At 41.8% G+C, this 17763-nt stretch overlaps 1 protein-coding gene across 2 annotated transcripts; it reads left to right on the top strand.

The window, feature by feature from the left end:
- The first annotated feature begins 3801 nt into the window (after positions 1-3801).
- On the top strand, positions 3802-17514 carry ASB11 (ankyrin repeat and SOCS box containing 11). 2 transcript variants are annotated; one of them, XM_058045612.1, is made up of 7 exons: positions 3802-3979; positions 6965-7044; positions 10701-10757; positions 12298-12448; positions 12664-12798; positions 13697-13888; positions 17390-17514. In XM_058045612.1, exons 1-7 carry the CDS (start codon positions 3802-3804, stop codon positions 17512-17514), a joined length of 918 nt encoding a protein of 305 aa, XP_057901595.1. The 2 variants fall into 2 exon arrangements, with proteins under 2 accessions (XP_057901595.1, XP_057901593.1); XM_058045610.1 differs by having other exon boundaries at positions 10650-10757.
- Positions 17515-17763: the final 249 nt, after the last annotated feature.

Below are 17763 nucleotides of genomic sequence, written 5' to 3'. Positions count from 1 at the left end.
AAATTAATTGTAAAAGTCTTTCTGGTGCTTTCTGCTTCAGTAAAATAGAGATTTTATGTAAATACATAAGAGAATAATCAGTCTCAAAATGGCTTAATAATTTGATTTTTTTAAAAATTAAAAGTATTTCAATATTTTTAGTGTTTAATTGCTGTCATTAAACTACTGTCATGATGTTTGCTGTGCATCATGACATTTGGTAGTATGTTGCCTTCCACAGTTTTCCCTAATGACTTGAACGTTGGCAGAGATAAAAGGTGGATATTTTTTAAGGGAATAAAATTAGTAACAGGATGTGGCTATGTGTCTGAATTTATTATTTTACCAAAATTAACATTTTTCTTGTAAACCTGGCAGGTAGATCAGGTTGCTTTCAGATCATGACATGATTCAACTCTCTCACAACTCTAGAGATGCTACTTGTGCAGGATTCATTGAACTTCAGCTGTGCATGGCTGCTTGTCTTGTGCATGCTGGTTCTTCAAGCTGCTTGTTTAAGCAGGAGGGGCTGGTGCATTCCCTGGGAACACAGGGAATGCTGCTGGAATTTGCTGTCTTCCTGCCCAGGCAGCAGCAGGAGTTTCAATAACCAGGTGTGATGGGTGGCAGATAGGTGAGATCACTCCCACATTGGCTTGAGAGCAGCCCGTGAGTCACTCTCACATCTCTTTTCAAAGGGAGTGTTGTAAGTGTGCTGACCCAAGGATGCAAATAGGGCAAGGCTTGTGTGGGAAGTAATGTCATTTATTAGATCAAACTGATAGACAAGAAGTAGCCAGGCTCTGTATGGACTCCTTTGTTCTCATCTCTTCTGTTTGAGTGTTTCTGACTCCTTTTTTTCCCCAGTTGCCTTACTTTGATTGAATACATTGGATACTCTAATCCCAACTAAATATATTAGAAATACACTGCTGTAATTCAGAGTGTGTGTAGCATAAGAATAGACCAATACCTCTTTGAAGTTCTTTGAGATCAGCATTCCTCATCCTTTATTTCCTTGCCAAATTCTTTAGGTCATATCTGATATTTCTCCCTAGAAGTTGGGTAAAGTTAAGGTGAACCTTAGTGAAAATGAGTTGTTTTCTAAACTGGATTGCCCTTTTTTTTCTGCTTATTTCTTGCATGTGTGTAAACTAGCATATATAAACATTACTTTTCATGTTTTTTGGAGGATGTAGCTAAACTACATCTATTTACCTCCTCATGACAATTTTTTTGAAGGATTAATATATTTTTTGATATTCTGATTTAGCAATTTAATAATTATCCTAGAGTTAAGGAAGAGTGATTCACGGAATGGTTAGGGCATCTTGCATAAATCAGTGAGGTGTGTTTTTTCTACAGGGGGCTGACTTGTTCACTCAAGTCTGTTAATGGAGTTGCATAATGCACCTCGCTCAGCTCACAGCAGTGATGCTCAAAAGAGCAAGGGAGAGCGATGACAATCCTGTGTCTGCACTGTCATTGCTCTTGTGTTCCTCCTGTTCTCACGCCTACACAATGTTGCTCATCTCTCTAGTTTCAAAAATACCAGAGATTTCTGAGTGATCACACCCAAGCTTGCTGTTGTCTGCCTGACTGCCACCCTCACCAGTATTCATACTTTCCACCACGCTGTTCAGCTGCCTTCCCAATGATAATTTTCTTTTACATCCACTGCATTAATTTCCCCAGTGCTCTTGTACGCTAAGAGCAGATTAGGAGATTACACAAGTTTTTCTCAAGTGACTCACTGAATAATTTAACTGAAAATCTTTATTTGTCTTGTTCTGAAGCCAGGAGGGTGATTTTGCTGCTACACAAATAGAATTAGTCCTTCTGGGAGAGTCATGTTCCAGTGACTGCTTCCAAGCAGTCAAACTTTCCTGTGGTTTTCTAGAGCACTTGGAGGGCTCTTTGGTATTATTCCATTAGGGATAAAAGAATTTCAGTGGCAATCACCTGATTTTCAGTTTCTTGTATTTTTCTGAGTTTTATGGACATGTACAATTCTACATACCATCTAGCAGGCTGATTGTGAAAGAAATCAATGATTTTCCTTTGCAACCAAAAGCCTGGTTTTCTAGTTTTTTTCTCTTAAAAGGTGTTCTTCCTTTTTGCTTGTCTCCTGTTGAGAGACAGTTTTGTAAATCCTACATGAGAAATATCTCTCCATTATTCAGGCTGACTTTACTTTGTAATGGTCTTAATATTTTTTATGTGTTCTTTTTCTCTGCATCCAACATTTTGTTCTTTACAGATTTTACTATTCCTCTGGCTCCAGGAGGAATGTTTTCATTATCTCAGATTTTTCTGGGCTGACCATTCTGGTTTTTGGTCCACTTTTGTTTGCTAATTTCTCCTCTGTTTCTCAGCTGAGCAGAATTAACTACCAATAAACCAATATTTTGGTTTTTCTATGATTCTTTAACTGAACTTTTCTTGTCCTGTAATCTGTATCTTCAGCTGTCTGTGGTAAACTGTATTAAAGTGATTCAAATTATTCATAAGTATTAAGGTTTCTACAGGTATTTACAATTACTGTGTATGGAAAGATAGATGTAATACTTTTGCAAGGGGTTAAGTTATGTAAGAATGTAATAACTTGGTTTAATTCAGAATTTTAGTAAAATTGTTTCACTTGAGAGAATTGCTTGGAGTGTTTTATCTCTGCACATATTTTATACAGCATTTTAGTGCACCTGGGAGGGCTGAACACCAAAGACAGCAAGGTACTAAACCAGCTGTATTGCTATAAACCAAAAGAAATTGCATCTAAAATGCCCAGAGAAATAATTTGCTGTATAATTTCCGTGTGCATATCCACCATCTCTTTGAGATCTCTAAGAGAGAAATTATCCTGCTCTTTTACTTGACAGATGTTGGAATTGAAGGCTAAGAGAACCCGGGCAAAGAGGGCAGTCAAGTAAGAATTAAATCCTCCTCTTGTGGTACATATAAGAAAACAGGAATAAATAAAAGTTTAAAATAAAAAGAGATGGGGTGTTCTACATAGATTCAAATAAATACATGCAGAAAAACCCCTTTGTTCTCTATGGAAAGCCATGTGCCTTCAAAAAGAAAAAAAAAGGGCAGTTAAAGAAAGGGTGCATCTTGTTCTATTTCAAATATTGCACCTTTTAATCAATGGAGGATAATGTAAAAATATTTCCAAAACAGACAATGCTGTTTGCAAGAGATATCAGTGGACACCACTATTTATCCCTGAGTAATGGAAAAAAATGATATGTGTTTCTTTTTGTGCAATTTCAATGCATTTTTCTCCTCCTAGAATATCTTTGACTGCCTAGCCCTGGCTTTGGCCACATGAATTTATTTCAAATTCTTTCATGATAATGCTTTTCTTTGATATGTTTGCCTTTGTTCTGTATCTGAGTACCAGCAAGGCTTGTTCTCTAGATGGAAAAGACAGAAGTGTATTCTTTTTGCAGCGTCTGAACAATTTCTGCAACTTTCTCTATGTAGTCTTTGTAAATGAACTGCTATCTTTAAGAATAAATCTAATGTGGATGTATAGCCTTTCAGATGGTATGGAGAGCATCTGTCTGAAAACTTACTCTCATTTATGTAGGTTTGGAAAGGATTTTCTCATTTGTTTACTGTATGGAGAGATGTTCAAAATATCTTATCCTTGATATTGTTATTTAGCATCAAACACCTCATCCCAAGTAAAACCAGGATGTATTTTTGGTAACTGAGGAACAGCAGGTCCTGAAGGGTTTAAAATAGATGACATATGATACCAAGAATAACCCAGTGCAACTTAGCCAACCTGAGAAACTATTCAAAGAGCAAACCAAAATGGAGGGCGCTTCTATACTCCATTCTTTCACTAACATTTATTTTGCCATTTTTGCTTTGTTTTGCTTCAAGCTTTTAATTAAGATTTCCTTGGCTTTGCTGACCCATTTCTATATTGTTAAAGGCAACAGAAAAGAAGCTGCCAGGATAGCAGAAGAGATCTATGGAATAGTCCCAGGTAAAGTAAAAATATGGACTCTATCATTTAAATGTTTATTTGCCACATTTTTGTAACTCAAGGATTTAAATCGGTGAGTTGCCATGAAATGAGGGATTTTTTGCTAAATGTAGGGGTAAATGTTTGAACCTGAAGTGCCTCCCATTTCTGGGGTCTTTGCAGTGCCAGTATGTGTTGGCTTGGTTTAGGTGTGCAAAATTTGAGACTCCAACAATTACCCAGCTAGAATGAGGATGACATTTGGTCAATGCACTATATATGATAAATAAAAATACTGCTCTCAGTACAAGGTGTTCTTTATCAATGGTTACAGATTATTTTACTAAACATCCAGTTTTACTGCCAGAGAATATTTAGGGAAAAATTTTAGCACATTGATTTTCTGAAAGGAGATGCTAGGAGGATATAACTAATAACTTTATGAATCCAAGCAAAGAAGCCTTGTTTTGTTAAATCATATGATAAAAATGAATGCAGCTAAAATTGTTCTGAAAAATACTCAGCACAAGAATATGTTGTATTTTATAGGTTACTTAGCAGCTCATGGTTTTGTTTTTTTCAAGTGATTTTATTCCTTCAGATCACTGCCATAATAATGAATAGGCATATGATTGCATTCCTGTTAATTCCACTAATTAAAATGACACGGTATTTTCAATTTACTGCTAATGAGGGCTTATTTTCCTAGCTGCAGATTCTGATCAGCATTGTGACATCACACATTTCTGTGTGACTCATTTGCTGGGCACTTGCTTTGTGATAGGGCCATCATGAACAGGCACAGGAATGGCATCAGAACACAGATGGTGTTCTTTGGGATGGGCACCCAAAGCAGGGAGATTAACATCTGGCCAAGAGAAATACTGCAGCCAAGCATTTTTGACAAAGCCTTTATGAAGCCTGTATATATACAGGCATGTTTTGGTTATTAATTTATTTTTTATTCTCTAGAATATAATTCCAGTCATTTGTTACTGTCATTTTTTCCCAAGCACCTTTATGCAATCACAGTCTGACACGTGGTGAGCAGCAGTTTTTCCTTCAAGCTTTTCCTTCAGGTTCTTATTGAGGTGCCTTGAAATTCAGCAGGCTGTAACATATTTTTATCTGCAAGTTGCCATTTGCAGAAAGTCATTAAGGATAATCTTACAAAATGTAAGATCATGTGATGTTGTTGCTGGGGCACTATATCATATTACAGCCAGAGCTTCACAACCTTTTCTCTTTGCAGTGAAGTAGCAGAGCAGCAGCAGCAGCAGGGCTGCATAATTTATCTGTAGGCATTTGAAAAGAGCACTTTCAGTCATGTCACTCCCAGCTGAGCAGGGGAGAAGTGCTCCATATGGGAACTATATTTGCCACACATTTCAGGGAGGTAGGTTGTGGTGGGAGTGTGCAGAGTGAGTGTTGTCCTGAGGCTGTGTGCACACACATGCATTGGAAATGCCCTGGAAATGCATGTGAGAACATGCACTGCACGAGCTATACTCTGCATTAAAGGTTAAATAAGGCCCTGGAGCTCTGCTTGAGTAACTCCTGAATCCTCCTGCTGTATGAGGGCTCTGGGCTTTGCCACTTGCAGTGTCTTCTGGCTTTCTGAGCCGAGCTTGCCTGTTTTAGTCACCAGCATGATGAGAGGTGTGGGGTACTTGGAGGGGTTTCAGGAAGGCGTTTCTTGGTTCCTGTTTCCATCATTTTGACTGATGTGCCATTCAGAGCCTTGCCATATATTGTGCCAGTTGTTCTTTCCATGCCAGTTTCCTGCCTTAGGAGCCCAGGAAGTGATCCAGGAAGTGCTCTGTAAATAAATGGAAACAATAGTAATTACTACAGTTAAAACTGTAACTCCATTAGCTGAAGTGCATCCTGGTCCTTGGGTAACAAAAGGAGACTCCTTTGGCCAAGAGTAAAACCTCTGCTGTGTCCTTGGCCTCAAGTCCCCATGGATGTGTCCATGCCTCTCATTGATTTCTCCCTGCCTTGGGTAGCATGTGAAATGGAGATAAATCACCCTTCCCATTCTCTCTGGTGTGCTGCATAGCTGAAAAAATTAAACAGGACAAGGGTTTCAGATACAGTGCCCATGGGCTTGCTGTACAACAGAGCATGAATGCAAACACTGGTTTTGCTTCTGTCCTGTGGCACTGGAAATGCAGCTGGCCTTTGGAGAAACACTTACTATACACTGTGTCACAGGATGGTTATGAATTTTAATATAGGACAAGTAAATTTGCTCTCTATTTGAGCGGCAGGGATTTAACCTGAGCTAAATGTCTATGCCTGTAGGTAGTAGCTAGGCTAAAGAATTATTTTTCTTGGCATAAATAGATTAGGATAAAAAAAGGGCAAGCAAACCTATGTGAAGGATCTCAAAATAATTAAAGAAGAAAAGTAAAGCCCTCAGGCAGAATTTGTTTTTCCATGTATTTTCTGAAATATTTCAGTGAAGAGAATGATTAAACCTGTTACATGGTAGTCTGAGAGAGAGGATGTTATTTATGAAATTGTCAGTTCAGGAAATAAAACTGCCAAGGACATGCCAGAATTCATTTGATGGACAAGTCAACCCTGCTATGAGGCTCTTAACAAAGTGTCAGAGAAGCTGGGATGCAATTTGTGACAAGAGCTCCCAAGGAAAGGTGGAGGCTGATATTGTTTTGAGTAGGAGAATTGCAGGGTTCTGAAGACTCCACATGAGACCCAGCAGCACTAAATTCATGATCTTTGCTGAAACATGTTTTTAGCTGTTCTTTTAAAAGTTCTGCCAAGAAGCTTTTGTTTAGGTCCCATAGTGAGCAGCCAGCTTTCTCAGGATTGCTGATCCCTCCGCTGCTCTGCTGAAATTAACTCATCAAACAGTTTCACCACTAAGCCCACACTGATTTCAGTCCTGATCTGCATTTACACGTGGCTGTGCTTCCCCTGTGCTCCCAAGATGTGCTTTTGCTGCATCCCTGAATTAGCTCCGTGCATTTGCTGTTTCAGGCAGCTGGGCAGACCGGTCCCCTCTCCACGATGCTGCCTTCCAGGGACGCCTCCTCTCTCTGAAAACCTTGATTGCACAGGTAAAGGCCCACAGGGAAAGGAAAGGCTGGGAAGCAAGGTGGTTTCACATGAATTGCATTTATGGGCTGGTGAGCTGGTAATAGACTGCAACAGGGCATAAGAAATATGGCTGTATGAATAATATATCAGCACAAACACCTCTGGGCATGTTTTAGTTTGCTCAGTTAAGAAGCTGGGGACAAGCCTGGGACAAAGACTATCACAGCTTGCAGCTTGCTATATAATGAACAATGATCCTTGTGCTCTTTCTCAATGATGAACCATGCAACTAGGCTTGAGAATTAGGACAACAAATATTTAAATGTAGGCTATAAAAAAAACCCAAAAAGTAACAGGCATGCCTTATAAAAGGCATCTTGCCTTTCATAGTCAGCCTGAAACCCTCTGCTCCAAAAGGAACTGAGAGTTCAGGCAAAAGGAAGAGAGGAGGAGAGAATACATGAGAGGGAAAAGAAGCTGGATATGAAAAGAAATTATGGTTCTTTGTGCTCTGCCCATCATCTTCCTTCCCACCTTTGCTTAAACTCAGTGTCCCCATCTAGCACAAATAGGTTACTGTCCCCCTCTCCTTCTTGCCCCCAAGGCTACTGCAGGGAAATTAATTCCCTGAATGTAAAGCATTTGACTTGGCTATCAGTCTTTTTATAGGCAAGGTAAATAATTATTACCAGAAGCCAGATCTCTAATGGACAACATCCTCAAGGAGTGGAGCTGTCAGTGGGAAAGAATCCTCTTCAGACACCTCTTGAGGCATTTAGCTGCAGCTAAATAAAATATGCTGTTTACAGACAGCATTTTCCCTCCCATTTTCTGATCCCTCTTTCCTTCACCTGCTGACACAAAGTGATTTTTATGGAAAAGGAAGTTGGAAGTTAGAGATAAAAAGAAAGAGGCTTTATTCATTTAGGGATTTGATGGTTTTCTGACCCCTCTATCTCCATTTATGCTGCCCTTACACCACTTGCTTTGTAGAGCACCCAGTGCCGTGGTTGCTCACCAGATGCCCTGGTTATGCACTGTTCATGGTTGTACGCTGAGGAAGCACCCACTGGTGTGCTTATAGCATTTAGTTAATCCACTATTTCTCCCTTTCCTAAAGACATTTAATTTTGGGAGTAAAAGATGAAGGTCTTTGCTGATGGAAAGAGATCAAGGCAGCAATGTCTGCAGAGCCTGAATTGGAGCTGAGTCACCACAGACTGATAAATGCAGGGATGAAATTGTTCATGGAGCAGCATAATCATTGCTCATTGCTTCTAATATGCCAGCCTGAAATGAAGTATGGGACTGTGCTTGAGTGTCTGTGGGACACTCAGAAGTCTCTACTGCAGCACCACAGCTTTCAAGAAAGCCACTGAGGCTCTGGGAATGCCTGGACACAGGGAGGTGATATAGTGCTGCAGTTTTCAAATGGCTCAAGAACTCACCAACACCTGTTTCAATGCCTGAAAAAAGATTCTGATTTTTCACGTACATTGAAAACAAGGTTTATCATGAGTGATGGTTGGCAAACAGCCATTGTAAGATCTACAACTTATTCTTCATTTTGTAATAGAAGGAATTGTTGTTTTTCCCAAGATATCAATGCTTATTCTGTCACTTGATATGACTGAGTTTTATTTGTTAAAAATATATATACATGTATATATGAATAATGATTGAGAATAAGTCTCCTTATTAGGAGTCTCTAGAAGAAATTAATCTTGAAGGAATATGCTGATCACAAAGTATGAAACCACCACACAATTAGAAAATGGAATAATCTCTATTTTTTCAAGGTTTTGTCTATTCCCCTAGCACCATTGTAATGCATGAGAAATTTTACCAACAACTTTTACATTAATAATATTTTCACATGACTGAAAAAGATTGTTTTTCTATCATGTAATGCGTAGCCTGAAGTGTTTACAGTGCTGTTAATGCTCACGGTGTCAGGACTGCTGCCTTTTTTGCTGAGTGAGGTTGCTCCCGGGTACTCCTTTCTGCCCATTGCATTGGTGACTGTGTCCCAAAAAGTGCATTGCTGCCATCTCGTGAGCTGCCCTGACTATAGCACGTCAGGCAGGCACCAGCTGTGCTTCAAAATATGACATCAAGCAGAAAATGGAGCTGCTGCCAGGCCTGTTCTCACACATGGCTGTAACATTCTAATTACCAGGAGATTTAGTTGCAGTCAGAGGAAAGCACGTGTTACAACTGCTTTTTCCTTTGTGAATATGTCCGGTTTGTCTTTCTGCCGGAATAGATATGGCAACTGCTAATTAGGGAAACACCTGAAATAAGGCATTCAACAGAGACCAACAGGAAATCAACAGTGATTTGTAAACCACTGTTCTTTCTTCCAGTGTAAAACATTTCCTGGATGGTCAGATAAGGGGAACTGATTTGTGGGTGGGATTTGACTCATCTCTCTTGTAGGTTTACCAGGTACTCATTACCTCTGAGTGAAACACCCTTGGGTACCCCATGTAGTGAATGAAAGAACTTTCAGGATACAATTTGTCTGCCCTACTGGAAACAGCTGCTTTAGCACGGGATGAATCATAGCATAGGGAACCCTGTTCCTCCCCACTGAAGGAGGTGCCAGCTCCAGCTGAGCTGCAGATACCTCTGCCAGAAGTGTGAAAAATGCCAATCACTTGTTTTTAAATTTTTAAAAAGTTTAATGATAATAAAATGGCTATAAAAATATAAAAATATAAAAAATATAATATATAATAATATTATTATTAAAGTAATAATAATTTGGACAATTTGGATTAGAACAATATGAGACAATAGAAACAAAGAGTTATGGATGTCCAGGTACCTTTTTCTGGGCAGCATAAGCCCAAAAAGGACACAGGTTAACAGAGGATTAATCCTTAAAAACAATAACCTGTTGCATATTCATACATGATGCATAAATTCCATTCAAATACAGGATTCTAGCTGGTCATTGTCAACTTCTTCCTCTTAATCCTAATGGCATCATCCTGACTGTGTGAGGCAGGAAGAAGTTCGTTTCTTCTGATAATGGAGCAATAAATTCTTTCTCTGAAAGATTTAGACGTCCTGTGGCTGCTGCCTCAGTGCCAGTCTTTTCTTTAGAAAAAAAGTATCCTACATAGCGTAGTTTCTATTTTAACATTTTGTTATCACCTAAAACTATATTTAGCACAGTACTTAAGAGAATTAATACAGCATAACTTTCTAGCACAACACATATAATATTCATTTTATTATTTGCGAGAAGCCAATTATAAAATACACCTTTTTCAAAAGAAGCATCCTCATTCAGGGAGGTGAATCCCTCCAGCTGTAGCTCCTGGTGCAGGACAAATAGGGGAGGAAATGACACCCATATAAATTAAAGAAATGTGAAGCATTTCCTGCAATTGACAGTGCATCATAAAGAGCTAGAAACAGAAGACACAGCTTGTGATTGCTCCCTCTTTAACCCCATCACCAGCTGTGGTGTGTGGGGACACCAGAAAGAAGTCAGTGAACAGCACCAATGTGACCTGAGCCCTTTCCCTGGCACTCAGCTCTCCCTGCCATGGGCCCCCAGCAGCCCTGCAGGAGCTGGGCAGGGCTGGCCCCTCACTCCCTGCTCCTCCTGCAGGGTTTCAACGTGAACCTGCTCACCACAGACCGAGTGTCAGCTCTCCACGAGGCCTGCCTGGGTGGGCACGTGGCCTGTGCCAAGGTGCTGCTGGAAAATGGTGCCCAGGTAAGTCCTGGGGATGACTTTGGGACAAGGACACCTGGGAATGGATGCTCCCCGCATCAGTGGGAATGTTGGATGTGCTGTCCAGGCAGCAGGGCCAAGATGCAGGTGGACAGCTCAAACAGAAATGTGGAAAAACATAACAGTGTTCTGTTTCCCTGGGTGATCTGTCCATAACAGTGTTCTGTTTCCCTGGGTGATTTGTCCATAACAGTGTTCTGTTTCCCTGGGTGATAGATTTGTCTCCCCCTTGCGTCATCCCTTTATTCTCTTTTGTTTTCCCTTTGCGTGTGAAACATGGTCACGGTTGATGGAAAACGAATGAAAGATGCTAAGTGAAATAACCTTGAAGAAAGTAACTCACACCTTCGCCCTCCCCCTCCCCCCTCAGCAGTGATCACTGGAATTACACCTGGTTTTCTATGGGAAGGTTTGGGAGTCTCGTGTAAATAAAAATGGATGTGCTTGAAGCAATGAAACATTTTATCTGCTAATAAAATAACAATTCCTACAGCTGGACCTAAGGTAGAGTACATGTTCCCAACAGAGATTAAGGAATGGGTGAAATATATAAGGATATTTTTATGTCAGCTGGGTTTTCAAGTAAAATTTATATGGCAAGAAACCAAGCAGCGCCAAAATAGTCAAGAGATCTCCAGTGCCTCCAGCACTTCAGCCACACCTGCCTGATGACACTGGGAGGAGTGAGGGTATGACATGTGCTTGCATAATCCATTGCTCCTCTCCAGTGTGCCACAGAGTTAAAGACGTCCAGATTTGCTTCATAAATTGGCCCTGAGGGCTTGCTACACGGTTAAACACAGCATAAACGGGGTATGGTGTGATTCCTTGGCTGTCTTCTGCAATGCCAGGAGTTGGACTCCATGATCCAATGGGTCCCTTCCAAATCAGCATATTCTGTGATTCTGTGATCTACAGACAGCTCTGCTCCCCCAGTGGAGAATGGCAATAGTGGTTCTTGCCAGGTCATTAGATCAGAAGTTGGGGAAGAAAATTTCTGTCTTGCATAGACATATGCATGTCAACTCCTTCAAGCTCCTTTTCTGTTTGGGATTATATTCTATGAAAATTTCTTGTGCTGGAAATGTGTTTTCAGATGAAAATATTAAACAGAAAGTGAATGTTTTCATTTAAAAAGCAAAGCCATTTTCATTTGAGGGTGCTCCACCTTGAGGCTGGTGCGAACAAAAACATCTTGAAGATACTCAGCTGCTTCACATTAAAAAAAAAAAAAAAAGAAAGAATAAAAAATTGCATTTTTTAGCAGCTCCAGCAGGAGCATGCAGAGCAGGCAGGGTTTCTGCCTTATGGCACTAACTATCTGGGAAAGAGGGCAGACATGAAAGGAGAATGCTCTGTATGTTATGCCACAACATATAACTCAGAAAGCTGTAAATAAATTAATTCCTGCAATTAAACAAGGCAAGTCTCACTCTGGTGCAGGTCTGGTGTGCACAGGAGGCATGTTGCACAGGCATTCCTGTTAGACAGGATGAACCTGAGTGTGTGCTGTCCCACACAGGTGAACGCAGCCACCATCGACGGGGTGACTCCGCTGTTCAACGCCTGCTGCAGCGGCAGCGCAGCCTGTGTCAGCATGCTGCTGGAATTCGGGGCCAAGGCACAGCTGGGGAGCCACCTGCCCTCACCCATCCACGAAGCAGCCAAGAGAGGTGAGAGAGGTGATGTTCTGGGTGTGAGGGGTGTGAGCAAGCCAACAATAACTATGTGACAAATGCGCCTTTTGTCGTTCACTAAGCACTTAAAAAAATTCATTCCATATCAGTAGAGACAAACAGGTTTGGCTTTTTCAAGCTCTTGTGCCTCACAGTTGTACCTGGGTGTGCTCTGCTCTGCAGCAATTCAGTGACAGCTCTTCCCTCCCCAGGTCACAGGGAGTGCATGGAGACCCTCCTGGCCCATGGGGTTGACATTGACCAAGAAGACCCACAGCATGGGAGCCCTCTCTACATGGCCTGCACCTACCAGAGAACAGAATGTGTCAAGAAGCTGCTGGAGCTAGGTACACCTGGAAAAGGGGCTGGAGGAGAGCTATGGTGGTGTGAGACAATGCTGCTGGCCTCTTTGAGCTGCCTCTCTACTAAAAACATCATGGGTCACTTCCACAAGAGGTTTGTTTGGGACCCTGACTCTGTCAGACTCATTTGAGGCCATTAAAAATTTCCTGTGTTGTGATAAAGAAATTATGATTTCCTAAGTGAAAAGCCTTCTTAATTACAGACACCTCCCTGAGACTATCTGAATGTGAAAACAGAATCCTTTTAGTTTTCTAGAATGATAACAGGAAGCACAGAAAATGCTGGCTGATATTACTGACCAAAATCAACTCCTGCTTAACACAGCAGTTTATCAGAACCATTAACTTCACCTCCTCCTCAGTGGACGATGAGAGCAGCAGTAAAGCTGCTTGGAAGAATAATCACTGCAGGTCCAGGCACAGGCCATGAACTAGCACAAATTTTTGCTGTCAGTGTGCATTAGCTGATTTACACCTGCTCAAAGTGTGGCTCTGCTGTGCCCAGCCAGCCTGGGACAAGCATTTTGCTTGCTGTGCTCCCAGACCTATTACAATGAGATACCTAAACGTTTCGGGGGCAATTCAATTAACAGAATCCATATTAGATTTTATGCCATTAAAGAACACATGGTAGGCTTTGAACACGTTTTGGGTTGAAGGTCAGGCTTCTCAATCCTGAGCATTGCAGGCAGGGTTTGGTGGCCCAGAGCACTCTGCAGAGTCGATGTGGCCTGCTGAGCTTTGCACAGATGCTGTTGAGAGATCCTGTGTGCCATCCATCCCTCCCTCTGTTGAGGCTCCTGGTGGAAACCAGCCCATGTGGTGCAGGTTCAGACAGTCCCTGCTGCCCACCAGCTCTCACCAGGAGCTTTTTTCCCCCCAGGAGCCAACGTGAACGTGGGGAAGCGCCTGGACACCCCCCTGCACGCGGCAGCGAGGAAATCCAGCGTGGAGATTGTTATCTTGTTGATAGACTATGGTGCTGACCCAAAATGCAGAAATGCTGACCTCAAATGTGCCCTGGATCTTGCCACACCCCACAGCAAAGTGGAGCAGGCGCTTCTGCTTCGGGAAGGTAAAGGTTTCCTTTCTTCTCCTTTTTCTTAAGTAAAGCAGTATTTGTATCCTTTACCTAAGTATATTTTCCTAATTGCTTTTATAAGTGATGCTCTACATACATTCTCTTACCTTCTCTGCTGCCTTCAAACCTCCAACTCATGACACAGAAATCTGTTTTGTTGCTAGGTCTGCCACCTGGTGCTATGGTTTTTGCAGGTAAATCAGTCAGTTTTTCTGTGCTTCTTTTCCTATCTACTGAAGGAAAATCATACATATTTATCTAGTGGGACTCCTGGTGTTAAAAACTGCCATGAAAGTTTATTAATAGATAATATTTTGGTACCATCACCCAGTGTTCAGCCTTGCACCATGGCTCAATGGGTGAGTGTGTCCTTGGCTGCCAGGAGAAAGCAGAGCTCTTTGCCAGGTGAATCCTCAGCTTCACAGCTCTTCCATGTGGTTTACAGGGCTGCAATCCCAGCACAGAACAGTGTGAGTATTTTCAGTTTAGTTGAAGAAAGAACAGAGACAATTTTTCTCTGGGAAACTTAGAGAAAAAAATTAAAACCATTATTATTTTTCTTTTTGTAACTGTTCTCCAAAGTGCACAATTCATAGTTCACCAATAGCGTGAGAAGTTTTTACTTTGAGACCAATCAAGTCTTACCTTAGGGAGTCACATTATAAAAAGCCCACTACCTTCATTAAATTATTTCCTAATTCAGCTTCTAAAAATTAGAGTCTTTTCTTCCATCCCTAACTCAACAACATCAGACCAGCACTTTGCTGTTTACCTCCAGGCTTCCTGCAATTAATTATCCTTCTAGTTTACTGGAAGAAACCTCTGAGCAGAAATAAATCAGGATCCCCTTGTGATGTTTTCACCTGCACAACATTTGGCAGAACTTGATGCATCCAAGAGCAACACCCCTGTGCCCTGGGCTTGCTGAATTAGCTCCCTCCTCCTCTAATCTCTGTTTCCCAGCTCACTGGTGCCCTCTTAGCTGCTCTGTGTCCCCTGAGGCCCTTCTGACTGGAGGGTGAATGGTGCTGCCCCATGCAGGGCCTCCCACCTCCCTGAGCCTGCTCACAGCCCACCAGGGACCAGAGCATGATGTGCACAAAAAGCCCAATTCCAAGCAGCTCTTGCATGGTAAATTAATAAATGTCACTGTTGCACACAGGCTTTGTCACTGCACACAGGCTTTGTCCCGACCCTCTGAGCACAGGTGGGCTTTATGGAAGAAACAAAATGTTGGCTTAATATCCTCCTGTCCTGTTCTCTTTATCTGTGACTTTTCATGCAGAGCTTTAATTTGTCATGTCTAAAACCGTCTAGGAGGAATTTTGTTTGAATACTTCTCACCTTGTGTGACTTGTGTTCCCATGCCTGAGCTGCCCAGAGCTCAGTGGCAGAAAAGGCAGTGCTGCCAAGTGTCCTGCTACCATTGCCCTGAGTGAATCAGAGTTGGTGTACATAAATATCCTAATATTAATAATTTTCTCTTCCTGAACTTTCCTTTTGATTTCCACTCTCAGCTTGTCACCCTCTTCTCCCTTACAGTCAGAAAGGCTCTAACAGCATTTCGGTTCCTGCTAACTCTTTGTTTTTCAGGCATGAAGTTTCCTCAGTTTCTTCACCTTTGGTCCCACTTTCAGATATTTTGCTGTGCTTAACATGCAACTACTCTTTTCCTCTACTTCTGTGTTTTCTGAGGTCCTTCTGAAATAAGTACCCCAGGCTGAAGAGTTTCTCTACCCCTAACTTAACCACTGAGGTTACTTAGATGGGTCCCTTTAATTTCTCCTCTCAACAGCTATTAAGTGATGTGAAATACAAAATGTGTCTGTTTTCCTAAGTGCTTTAGAAGATGGTTTCTTCACTTCCAGCAACAGTAGTACAAAAGATCTTTTTTATATATCCCACATTTTTCTATTAATTTCTTCTCAGAAGGGATATTATCAGCCTGTTTAAGCTCCTAATTTTTCCCATGATAAAAGCACAGATTATGAAGCTTACTGTGAGATATAAACACAGGCCTTTAAGCCCACATCTCTACCTACCACTTGTCAAACTCTGCAGTGATTGTTACTGTTTGGACAGAAACTGGAGTGGAAGGGCACAAGAGGGTTCAAAGACTGAGCACCTCTGGGCAGGTGTAAAGGCTGCACCTGGAGCAGCTGTGGCAGGAGGAAAGTGAAAGCAGGCAGGGACACATTCACTAGCAGGGGGCATTTTCCTGTGCAAGCTTGTAGCTGCAGAAGCAATGGGGCCTCATATCCACTGGGTTTGTGCCTGGCATGCCCCTCAGCTGATCCGTGGTGGGGACAGCTCCTGGTCACCCTGCAGGGAAAACCCTGGGCAGCTCCACTGTGGGCAGCACTGTGCCAGCCACTGCTCAGGATGAATCCTCTGACAGCTTTCCAACCACTCAACCTCTGATGTGTAACAGGAGTTCTCACATGCAGCAAGGGAAGGGCAAAAAGACTTCACATCTTCTCATCCTGGTTTTTTGTTGTTGCTTCCCTTTCTTCCTTTCCTTTCCTTTCCTTTCCTTTCCTTTCCTTTCCTTTCCTTTCCTTTCCTTTCCTTTCCTTTCCTTTCCTTTCCTTTCCTTTCCTTTCCTTTCCTTTCCTTTCCTTTCCTTTCCTTTCCTTTCCTTTCCTTTCCTTTCCTTTCCTTTCCTTTCCTTTCCTTTCCTTTCCTTTCCTTTCCTTTCCTTTCCTTTCCTTTCCTTTCCTTTCCTTTCCTTTCCTTTCCTTTCCTTTCCTTTCCTTTCCTTTCCTTTCCTTTCCTTTCCTTTCCTTTCCTTTTGTCTTCTCTTTCTCTCTCTCTTTTGCTCTCTCTTTCTTTCTCTCTTTATTTCTCTCTTTCTCTCTCCTTCTCTCTTTTTCTGCAATGTCTTTTTGAAAAAAAAATTGAAGGCTTTCTATCTTTGAGACCTTTCGGAAAACTTTTGGTCATATTTAGCTCAAATTAGATGTCACAGTAAGAAATGTTTTGAGGAGCACTGGTGGATTGACTGACAAACATAAATATTCTGAGACTGTAGTCATGTCAAAAGGTACAGCTGCAGATACTACTTGTGCAGATACCTGCTGAGACACCAGCAGTTGGAAAAATCATGTTATATATGTATAAATGAACAATTAACTGTACCTATCCTTTATCCTCACAAAACTGCTGGGTGTTGTCTTATATCCTGAGCAGGGGCTATGCATTCCAGAGCTCTCTCTCCAGTGCAGACACTTTTTTAGGTGTTTGCTCAAAAAAAGATGCCAAACAGCCTAGCTGTGCATACAGAAAAAGGTGTTTGGTGCTCACAGCTTTCAAACTGCTGAACCAACTCTGACAACAGAACTTTAATACAAACAATAATGTATCTAACTCTCCCTGAGCTCAGCCAGTCATTACGTAGTGCTTGGTCTGAGTTGCAAATCTTGCTGGTGTTTGCTGCTTTGACTCTTACTGGTGGTGGGTTTGAGGTGCTTATTCTTGCTTTTACCTCTCCCCCAGGTCCTGCCAGCCTGGCCCAGCTGTGCAGGCTGTGCATCAGAAGGCACCTGGGCCGGTCGTGCCTCTGCTCAGTCCCCAAGCTGCACCTGCCTGAGCCACTGCAGAACTTCCTCCTGCATCGATAGCTCTGGCTGCCTTGGACTGGGAAAGAAAGAGGAACAAGTGCTTGTTTACTCCAAGTTTATATATCAAAGGAAAAAAAAAATCAAAGGCATCATTTTCTGTCTTCTGTGGCTACCAAACACCGGCTGCTATGTGACAGTGGAAACTGGAAACACCTTTTCACAGGCAGTGAAGGGTATCATGGATACAGGTCCCTCACAATCTGTTGCCACATGGACTCACACCAGCCTGAGAAGTTCTGGTACATAACC

Source organism: Melospiza georgiana, chromosome 2, assembly GCF_028018845.1.
Source record: "Melospiza georgiana isolate bMelGeo1 chromosome 2, bMelGeo1.pri, whole genome shotgun sequence".
In the NCBI taxonomy this organism is placed as follows: domain Eukaryota; kingdom Metazoa; phylum Chordata; class Aves; order Passeriformes; family Passerellidae; genus Melospiza; species Melospiza georgiana.
This window is presented reverse-complemented; position numbering and strand designations above follow the sequence as displayed.